The 11521-nt window shown below is 43.8% G+C and overlaps 1 protein-coding gene across 1 annotated transcript in view; it reads left to right on the top strand.

Moving 5' to 3' along the window:
- The window catches only part of LOC138353365 (uncharacterized), a 57544-nt gene extending 48433 nt beyond the window's left edge, over positions 1–9111 (top strand). The window contains exon 2 of the mRNA XM_069306365.1: positions 8493–9111. Within this exon, the coding sequence (XP_069162466.1) occupies positions 8493–9111 (619 nt within the window). The remainder of the gene's footprint in view (positions 1–8492) is intronic.
- Positions 9112–11521: the final 2410 nt, after the last annotated feature.

Below are 11521 nucleotides of genomic sequence, written 5' to 3'. Positions count from 1 at the left end.
TAACAGTCGTATTCACAGCGTGTTACATCGGTTTAAAAACCTCCGACGTGGCATTTCCCCAATCAGTTTCGTCACTCTCGAGATTACCATCACCTCTCGGCACATTTCCCTGCCTCCGAAGCCGGCTGATGTAAACATTTTTCTGCCCGGTTAAGCCGCATTATACAGCGTGAGTATTACGGTAATGGCAGCGGCGGCGGTGGTGTACCCGAGGCGTTAATGACGCCACCATCACCACAAGGGACTCTTCCAACCACCACCACTACCACCATCACTACCACCATCGCCACCACCATCACTACCACCACCATCCCTACCACCACCATCACCACCACCATCACTACCACCACCATCACCATCGCCACCACCACCACCACAACCATCACCATCGCCACCACCACCATCACCATCACCACCACTACCACCACCACCACCACCATCATCACCACCACTATCAGCATTCTCTACCAGCATCACCCACCATGCAGCACCATTGACGCCATCTTCTGTCACCTCCATTGACTCCTCCAGCCACCAATTCCACCATTATTTAACGCCATTATAACCCACAAAAATCCCTGCAGTCCAGGGCCGTGATGTGGGTTCGAACCTACGTCCGGAATGACCGCGGATGTAGTGTAGTGTAGTGTAGTGTAGTGTAGTGTAGTGTAGTGTAGTGTAGTGTAGTGTAGTGTAGTGTAGTGTAGTGTAGTGTAAGGATAAACTGTTTAACACAGGTGATGTGCGAACAAGGGGACACAGGTGGAAAATGAATACCCAAATGAGTCACAGGGACGTTAGAAAGATCTTATCCAGTGTCAGAATAGTTAACAAATGGAATGCATTGGGCAGTAACGTGGTGGAAGGCTGACTCCATACACAGATTACAAATGTAGATATGATAGAGCCCAGTAGGCTCAGGAGCCTGTACATCAGTTGATTGACAGTTGAGAGGCGGGACTAAAGAGCCAAAGCTCAACCCCCGCAATCACAACTAGGTGAGTACACACACACGCACATAATGTGGTTGAGTACCTGTGTGTGTGTGTGTGTGTGTGTGTGTGTGTGTGTGTGTGTGTGTGTGTGTGTGTGTGTGTGTGTGTGTGTGTGTGTGTGCACTTACCTAGTTGCACTCACTTAGTTGTGCTTGCGGGGGTTGAGCTCTGGCTCTTTGGTCCCGCTTCTCAACCGTCAATCAAGAGGTGTACAGATTCCTGAGCCTATTGGGCTCTATCATATCTACACTTGAAACTGTGTATGGAGTCAGCCTCCACCACATCACTTCCTAATGCATTCCATTTGTCAACCACTGGGTCTGTGTGTGTGTGTGTGTGTACTCAACTAGGTGAGGACACACACACACACACACACAGGTACGCACACATTATGCTAAAACTTCTCGTTATACTGTTTTCTCTTCTCTTAGGCCGCCTCCCAAGAGGGAAGTTTTCAGACATATAACTCAAGTGTCAATCAAAAGTTAGACTGGAAGAGCGAAAGATTGAACGTCAAAATGAGCGTAAAGGGGCAACTCACTGCGGCGAACGGTGACCAGCCAATCACAGACGGGCCCTCAGGATCCTCAAATTTGAGAGAGAGAGAGAGAGAGAGAGAGAGAGAGAGAGAGAGAGAGAGAGAGAGAGAGAGAGAGAGAGAGAGAGAGAGAGAGAGAGAGAGAGAGAGAGAGAGAGAGAGAGAGAGAGAGAGAGAGAGAGAGAGAGAGAGAGATTCGTTGATGACAAAATCAATACGTCCACTGAGCTTGGTGTAACTCCTGCTAATTCAACCACTGGTGGCAACATGTTCATGAAAATTATAAAAGAGGATGTGATCAATTGATAGGTGAGAGAAACAGAGAGAGAGACAGAGGGAAACGGAGAGAGATGGGGAGAAATGGGGACAGAGAGAGAGAGAGAGAGACAGAGACAGAGAGAGAAGTTAAGAAATATAATAAAATAAGCAGAAAAAGACAATGTATTAATAATTTCCTGGAGAGATAAAGAGACTAAAATAATAAATGGAGAATGACAGTAAACAAGTATTCGGAAATTAAAAACTAATTAGCTCTTTAGTTCTACCATTAGGGACATTAATATATATGAGGATAGCAATTAGTCTTTCCTTGTGCACATCATTATAGTCACTATCAAGGATTTTATACTCATTATCATGGCATTATCTTTGGTTTGCCTTTCCATTGGATAATTTCAGCATCTTGGAGAGGAGAGGGAGGGGGGACCTGCTGCATGGGTAACAGCTTCTCGATATCGACCTACCCTGGCTTTGCGCCCTGGAGAGGACACTATCTCTGACGCGCACACACACACACACACACACACACACACACACACACACACACACACACACACACACACACACACACACACACACACACACACACACACACACACACACACACAAGTGTAAATATGATAGAGCCCAATAGGCTCAGGAACTTGTGCACCAGTTGATTGATAGTTGATGTTAGGAAGTTTTCTTTTAGCGTGAGAGTAGTGGAAAAAGGGAATGCACTTAAGGAGCAGGTTGTGGAAGCAAATTCTATTGATAAGTTTAAAACTGGGTATGATAGGGAAATAGGACCAGAGTCATTGCTGTAAACAATCGATGACTCGAAAGGCGGGATCCATAGAGTCAATCCTCAACCCTGCAGACGCAAATAGGTGAGTACAAATAGGTGAGTAAACACACGTCTCCTTGTGCCCTCTTTGACCCTGTAAATGCAACACCTCGCTGGGGAACCAACAAACATTCATGACAAAAAAGGCAACCAAAGATTGTCTAAAATCGCCCCCACTCCCACTCTCGTTCCCTTCCTCCCAGTACAATCTCCTCCTCCCCTCCCCCCCTCCCTTTTCTCCCACTTTCACCTCAATTCCCCCCCTTACCATAACTCCACCCCCAACCCCCCAACCCCTTTCCTACCAAAACTATTGTCAAGTTTAAATGAATTGGAGTTGGAGAAAGTTGACAGCAAGAGACGACATGGAATACAAAATAACACTGAAGACGTTATTTCGTGTTTTTCTGTATCGTGTGTCGAAGGTTGTCTGTTGACGCTACAGCATTAGTCGTTCTTGTGGTTGTGGTGGAGTTGTGGTTGTGGTGGTGTTGTGGTTGTGGTGGTGCTGTGGTTGTGGTGGTGCTGTGGTTGTGGTGATGTGGTTTTGGTAGAGTTGTGGTTGTGGTGGTGTTGTGGTTGTGGTGGTGCTGTGGTTGTGGTGATGTGGTTTTGGTGGAGTTGTGGTTGTGGTGGTGTTGTGGTTGTGGTGGAGTGGTTGTAGTGGTGTTGTGACTTTGGCGGTCTTGTGGTTGTTATGGAGCGGTTGTGTGGTGTTGTGGTTATGGTGTTGTGGTTGTGTGTGTTTGTGTGTGTGTGTGTGTGTGTGTATGGTACTAACCAATATGGATCTAAAAGGTCAAGCAAAGCTCCTTAGCCCCCCACTTCCCAGCATTTGGTCACTAAAAGAAATAACTGTCATATCCTAATGTTTCTCGCTGTATTTCTTCCTTTTAAGTTGAGTTTACACTCAGTTTTCCTAAGTTTTCCTTAAGTTTACCTCAGAAGTGTCTTTTTGTAGTTTGATCTACCTGCGAGTGCCTTGCAAGGAAGCGAGTGTTTCCTTGGGCCTCCAGCTTTCTCAGCTGTAACCTCATAGTTCTATCGTTTTTCATATTGGATATTGTTTCTTTTTTTTCCCTTCCTCAAAGCTATTCTTCCTCCTGACTCCATTGGACCGACCGTTTATCATTCTGAATAGTTTTCTTGTTCCTCCTAGGCAATTCCCTCTCAGTATCATCGTGGTATTCTTGTTGTACTTGATATGGTGTCAATTTTTGAAGTGTATCTAATGTTTTAATTCCTTGCACACACACACACACACACACACACTATGTGTGTGCCGGTGTTGAGGCGCCGGTGGCTGTGTGGATAGCACGCTGGACACGTAATCCTGTGGCCCTGGTTCGATTCCCAGCGCCGGGGAGAAACAATGGGCAAGGTTTCATTCACCCTGATGCTCCTGTTACCAAGCAGTAAATAGGTACCTGGGAGTTAGATAGCTGTTACGGGCTGCTTCCTGGGTGTGGGTGGGTGAAAAAATAGTTAATTAGTAGTTACTAACAGTTGATTGATAATTGAGAGGCTGGCTGAAAGAGCAGACATCAACCCCAGCAAGCACAACTAGGTGCAACTAGGTGAATACAGACGCACACTCATGGGTGAGTTAGGTGAGTAAACAGCATACATCTTCCTGTTCACAAACGCGTCTATCAACTGGCCTCTACGTAACAGTTATGCAGGGATTCACACTACCACCGCTGCTGTTTATAGAACATCGAATTTGGTACGCTGGTTACTCCAGCACACCATAACGTCGTGCTAGTTGACAAGACGGGTTGAAATATCACGTCAACTCATCATATTTACTTATTTCAACTGACGACAGACCGTCTGGATACATCACCTGAGAGAAAAACCAACACTTTACCAGAAGAGTTGTTCCTACCCGCCAAACACACACCAAAACTACGACGTTGGTACAACGTTCGAACAAGTTTTAACACCTCCTAACCAGTTATAACAACCAATATAGCAAGTTGTAACAACGTTCTAATACGTCATAAACACGTTAAGCCAAGATGTAACAACTTTATTACAAGTTGTAACAAGCGGAAAATAGAGACAGTTTCGGTTTGTGTTTCCAGGGTAGACATCGGCAGTAAATTCATCAGAACTAGACCATAAGAGCCCAGGGGAGTAACTCTGCCAAATTGACTCTCGTCCTCCCCTTGGACTTTCCACAGAGACAAAACTTTATGAAGAAGCGCTTGTCTTCTTAACGACAAATAACGCGGCAAAATGAGGTAAATTGTTTTTTATTGGTCATTCCGACATCCTGTTGCAAGGACAATTAAGTTTTCCTTTGCTATTTCTCTTTTATTGTCGGTATTTTTTTTTCCAGTCTTTCTTGCAAGAATTTTCCAGTTTGTTGCATCCTTCGAGTCGTTGTGTAAATATTTGTCTGCGTTTTTTATGCTTTTATGCCAGTGTTGCAAGCTTTAATTTTTACAACGTTCTCTTAAAACTTTTCCTTTCATTTAAAATCAAGATATTATTTTCAAACTGATCGATACTATGTGGAAAAGAGTGATGAGAAATAGGCTTATTACAACAGGTGAACACGGGGGAACAATTCAAGGTTAAGATGCTTAATTGATTCCATTTGTACAAGAAGTGTGTTAGTGTGGTGGTGAGGGGGGAGGAAGGCGTATGGTGAGGGAGAGTGAGGAGACCAAGACTCGCTACAAATATTCTCTGAAGTGGAGACAGGAGGAGAAGTAGAGACAGGAGAAGTGGAGACAGGAGGAGAAGTGGAGACAGGAGGAGAAGTGGAGACAGGAGGAGAAGTAGAGACAGGAGGAGAAGTGGAGACAGGAGGGGGTGATATACGGGGTTTGAGGCAGAATTGGAAATCTCTCTCTCGGTCTCCAAGTCAGTCTTTATCTCTCTGTCTGCCTGAATTCTCTCCTTTATTGATGTTCCACATTGAAAAAAATATGAAACTCGGTTATTATAGCGAGAAAAGTTGATCTCTTACATGAAAAATCGGATGTATTGTCCATCTCTTTCGTGTATTGACCCTTAAGGCCCGCTCGCTAAAACTAATATCACTGCCCATACTAGCATAGTTACCTTAAGGCATAACGAGGAGCTTAAGGATAAACGCATAGTTACCTTAAGAATAAACGCATAGTTACCTTAAGGATAAACGTCTTCAAAATTTCCATTGAGACTTGAGAAGTGAAAAAAAAGAGATGGAGGGAGAGCAGGCAGAAGGATATAGTTACCAAGGAAGGAAGATTTGCATGCAAGGTAAGGTAATTATTAGGAGAAAATGCTTGTTCATCCTCATAAATGTAATTATGAGGATGAAAATTATCTTTCTCTTTCTTTCTCTCTCTCTCTCTCTCTCTCTCTCTCTCTCTCTCTCTCTCTCTCTCTCTCTCTCTCTCTCTCTCTCTCTCTCTCTCTCTCTCTCTCTCTCTCTCTCTCTCTCTCTCTCTCTCTCTCTCTCTCTCTCTCTCTCTCTCTCTCTCTCTCTTTCTCTCTCTCTCTCTCTCTCTTTCTCTTTCTCTCTCTCTTTCTCTACCCTCTTAAAAGATCATTCCTATAAAAAATAAAAGTTCTTTTTCTATAAGCTCCACTTAGCTACCACGTTTTCTTTTCCAATATTTCCTTCTGCAAATTTCCCCGTCAATTTTCTTCAGGTTAAATATTTTATTTCGCTTCTAACACCGAAATTTGTTAGCGACGAGCCAATATTTCCTTCCCCGCCAAATATTTATTTCAACTAATTTTACCCCGACAATATTTCCCGTTAATAATTTCCTTTCCCTACTATCACCGAAAACTTTCCCCCCACCAAATATTTCCCCTCCACTTTTTTTTTCCTCACAAAATATTACCAGCCACATTTTTCCCCACCAACGTTTTTTTTGTCAACATTTTTCTGACATGTTTTCAAATTACACTTTCCCGTCAACACTTCTTATACTGCTTGTTTACCAGATAGTTCTGCCTCAGACCTCCCTGCCAATCTCTCCCTGCCACACTCTCCCTTCAGCCAATCTCTCCCTGCCACACTCTCCCTTCAGTCAATCTCTCCCTGCCACACTCTCCCTCCAGCCAATCTCTCCCTGCCACACTCTCCCCCCAGCCAATCTCTCCCTGCCACACTCTCCCTTCAGCCAATCTCTCCCTGCCACACTCTCCCTTCAGCCAATCTCTCCCTGCCACACTCTCCCTTCAGCCAATCTCTCCCTGCCACACTCTCCCTTCAGCCAATCTCTCCCTGCCACACTCTCCCCCCAGCCAATCTCTCCCTGCCACACTCTCCCTTCAGTCAATCTCTCCCTGCCACACTCTCCCCCAGCCAATCTTTCCCTGCCACACTCTCCCTTCAGCCAATCTCTCCCTGCCACACTCTCCCTTCAGTTAATCTCTCCCTGCCACACTCTCCCCCCAGCCAATCTTTCCCTGCCACACTCTCCCGTCAGCCAATCTCTCCCTGCCACACTCTCCCTCCAGCCAATCTTTCCCTGCCACACTCTCCCTCCAGCCAATCTTTCCCTGCCACACTCTTCCCCCAGCCACACTCCCTATGCCTACCCCAGAGTGCTTGTTGGCTATTCATAAAAGCTGCTTGCAGCAATAGGTGCAATCCGTCCTCGTCTCAGGTCCATTCCATCCAGAGGTCGACCCCACAGACGCAGTCATAAATTTTTACATGCTATTCATTCAAAACGGGAATTTTCTTAAATATAAATTAATATTATAATATATTAGCATATTGTGCATATATAGGCATAGGTTAGGTTAGGTTAGGTGATTATTTATCTGTTGGCGATTATTTGTATTTGTAGTACTTGGGTGAAACATTTACAGCGTTGTGGTTCGAAACAAAATTCGTCAGTGAAGCACTTGTTCCGGAAGTGTTCGAACGTCAGCAGTTGTAAGTCTTGTGTAAACCGTTGATCACTCATAAACAGGAGGGATTTGGCGGGTGCATGGAATCACTTCTGGGTCTTTGTTGGGAGGACGGGCTGATAGGTAGGGAGGGGGGTGACTTGCAGAATCTTTGGAGGACCCAGCAGTTGTCTTGGGTTGAATAGCTTTATAGCATGTTGTGATTAAGGGGATGTGATGCCTATTTGGCATTAACCAAAACGCTAGTTCAATCCCCGATCTGCTCCAGTGATTTTCCCATTATTAATTATATTATTAATATTATTTTTTATTTTATAATCATTATACTGATCATGACCATAAACAAGCACTATCTTCACCATCCTCTTCTTCACCATTAACTGCACTATCATTATAATTAGCACTATTAAACTTGGCTATCGCCAATAGCCAAGATAACGGCTGTACCTGGCACCATATTGGTGATTTTGGATCCAATAAGTGTTAATATCGTGGGCTCTGACGGTCAAGATGGCAGGATTTGGGGAGATGTGCTGACATCGTGGTTATGACATATTGGTTTTATCGGCACTAGTGCTATGACGAGTCGTAATGGGAGGTGGTGGAGCCCCTGAGTGATGTTTGGGTATGTGGTGGTGGTTGTGGTGAGGGGGGTGGTGGGGGTGAGGGAGGTGATGGTTGTGGTGGTGGGGGGTGGTGGTGGTTGTGGGGGGTGGTAATGGTTGTGGGGGTGGAGGAGGTGGTGGTGGTAGTGTTGGTGGTGGGGGATGTGGTGGTGGTAGTGGGGGTGGTAATGGTTGTAGGGGTGAGGGAGGTGGTGTTGGTGGTGATTATGGTGGTGGGGGAGGTGGTTGTGGTGGTGGTGGTGGTGGTGGTGGTAGTGGGGGTCAGTGTGGTTTTTCTACAGCAGTTGTAGAAAAACAACAATAGAAGTAGTGTATTAAAGTTGTAGTACTATTAGTAATAATAACTGTAATTATAATAGCAGTAATAGGAGTAGTCAGAGCAGTGTAAGTAGCAGAAGTAGTAGTCAGAGTAGTGTAAGGAACAGAAGTAGTAGTCAGAGTAGTGTAAGTAGCAGAAGTAGTAGTCAGAGCAGTGTAAGTAGCAGAAGTAGTAGTCAGAGTAGTGTAAGGAACACAAGTAGTAGTCAGAGTAGTGTAAGTAGCAGAAGTAGTAGTCAGAGTAGTGTAAGGAACAGAAGTAGTAGTCAGAGTAGTGTAAGAAACAGAAGTAGTAGTCAGAGCAGTGTAAGTAGCAGAAGTAGTAGTCAGAGTAGTGTAAGGAACACAAGTAGTAGTCAGAGTAGTGTAAGTAGCAGAAGTAGTAGTCAGAGCAGTGTAAGTAGCAGAAGTAGTAGTCAGAGTAGTGTAAGGAACACAAGTAGTAGTCAGAGTAGTGTAAGTAGCAGAAGTAGTAGTCAGAGTAGTGTAAGGAACAGAAGTAGTAGTCAGAGCAGTGTAAGTAGCAGAAGTAGTAGTCAGAGTAGTGTAAGGAACACAAGTAGTAGTCAGAGTAGTGTAAGGAACAGAAGTAGTAGTCAGAGTAGTGTAAGAAACAGAAGTAGTAGTCAGAGCAGTGTAAGTAGCAGAAATTCAGAGTAGTGCAACAAGTTGAAGTAGTAGCGGTAAGTTTAATATTTTTAAAAACTGAAGATAAAGTGCCTGGTAATATTGGATGATAGCGTTAGGGGGCGGCCCAGAGCAGCAGCACTGCTCTCTCTAACTCTTCTCTTTTTGTGATCTCTAACTACTGTAGATGGTTCAGAGAAAATTTGCAATATTAGCAATTCTTTGGTTAAGCTTCATAGATTAGAGAATTCTAACTTCTTTATTATAACTTGAAAATAGTATAATTAATCTCACCATCCGGTATAAAAACTAAGGCTTTTATGTGATTCATTTTATATCATCCGATGTCGGATAGGCTGGCGGATTTGTGGCAGGTGAACATAACAGAGGAATTTGGAACCTCTTCGGTAATTATATTTTTCCTTTTCGTACCGACATTTTCCTTGTTGTAACCAATTGGATTAGTCCGTACTGCAATTAGCGTTCAGTTTGCAGGATGGCGGCGTTCAATCCCCCCGACGATTCAAGTGGTTGAGCACTCATCTTTCCCCTCCGTCCAATCCCAGATCCTTGTCCTCATATTCACCACGCTTTGATCTTACCCGAAAGACCGAGAAGCGATCATCATCTTCACTACAATATGCAGGCGATGAGTCACAATAACGTGGCTGAAGTATATTGACCAGACCTCACACTAGAAGGTGAAGGGACGACGACGTTTCGGTCCGTCCTGGACCATTTTCAATCGACATGAGAATGGTCCAGGACGGACCGAAACGTCGTCGTCCCTTCTCCTTCTAGTGTGTGGTCTGGTCAACGTCTTCACTACAATATGTTGTTATATTCGCGTGGCGCATTTTTCCTCACTATTCACACTGGCAGGAATAACGTAGGAGGGATTCCCGGTGACATACACGACATTAATCAGTCCCTTGGCCCCAAGAGGCCACAACAAAGTTGGATAATCATTAAGCAAACTAGGGCGATAGCCTGGCAGAGCTGCTTCCAAAACTCTGATAATGGATGGCGCAGCAACTTAAAGCAATCTCCACCGATATTTTTTTATCCGAAAGGGCATATAAATCAAGAGGCCATTTTCTTAATCGACCATGCATAATTTTCATATGTATTTTGCATAACCCGGCCGGTATTTACAGAGGGGTTTTATAAAGAATTACCTGAAGGCAGACGTGCATCATAGAGCCCCAACGCCATTATTTAGAGCAGGAGAGTCGCCTAGAGTCTATCTCATTTTCTCGTATATAGTTTCTTTTATCTCTTTTGTTTTCATTGTCTGTCATTCTGTTTCTCTATTTATGAAAAGCAGTTATGTTGTTTTTTTTCTGTTTTTGTCACTCTTTCTGTTTATAAAAGAGTGTGTTTCTGTCATATTTTTAAAGTATTGGTATATTTTAACAGAAATCGAGGTTTAATAAAACATTAGTGGTCCTATATGAATTCTATAAACTCACTCTCTCTGTGTGTCGCTCTCTCTCTGTTGCTCTCTCTCTCTCTCTCTCTCTCTCTCTCTCTCTCTCTCTCTCTCTCTCTCTCTCTCTCTCTCTCTCTCTCTCTCTCTCTCTCTCTCTCTCTCTCTCTCTCTCTGTCTCTCTCTCTCTCTCTCTCTCTCTCTCTCTCTCTCTCTCTCTCTTTCTCTCTCACAAACATACTTTTGTTTCACCTCATTTAATTTTGTATTGTCCTCATACATCCTTGATTCCTTAACATGAGTTTGTTCTATAAACATCATTGTTCCAAATATTTCGTTTCCGTATACAACGTGAAAGCCGTCCAAACTGTCATCACCACACCTAAGCCCATGTGCACAAGGCGTTACTTTAATTACATATTTAGCTGCACCAATTTTCAAAATATGTATAGCTGTTTTTTTTTCTCAAAACTCAAGGAGCAGAACTAGCAGCATACGCTTTGCAACGCTAAATGTTGCCAATTGTGCTCCTCTTCACCCCTTGAATTTCAAGGACCATAACTCTTCTCCTCTCCTCATCACCTCTTCAAGGAACAAAAACTCTTCTCCTCTACACTTTTTCAAGGACAAAACTCCTCTCCTCCGCACATCTGCCCTTTTTTTATTATTAACTCATTTAGGTACATTTACATTTGTGCAGTAGCTACGTGATGCTAAGACTCCCCATCACATAGGATGGTTTGTCATACAGTGCCTTGTAATTAGTAGCCAATGGGGTCAAATGTCGTTCTTTCGCAGGACTACAGATTCGAATTTCATTCTTTCGCAGCTTTATTGGAACCCAACTATGTAAAAACTCAAGATGTAAAAAGATTACAAATTCTTGAAGCAATCCACATAAAAGTAGAACAACCTATCATAAATACTCAAATTACGGAACCATTCACTGTACCCACCGTGAGAGTAAGAACAAGACCACAACGTTAAGATGCCAACATAGAAGACACTGCTCGA

Source organism: Procambarus clarkii, chromosome 57 (assembly GCF_040958095.1).
Source record: "Procambarus clarkii isolate CNS0578487 chromosome 57, FALCON_Pclarkii_2.0, whole genome shotgun sequence".
NCBI classification, from domain to species: domain Eukaryota; kingdom Metazoa; phylum Arthropoda; class Malacostraca; order Decapoda; family Cambaridae; genus Procambarus; species Procambarus clarkii.
The sequence above is the reverse complement of the archived record's forward strand: the minus strand, read 5'-3'. Positions and strand labels throughout refer to the sequence as shown.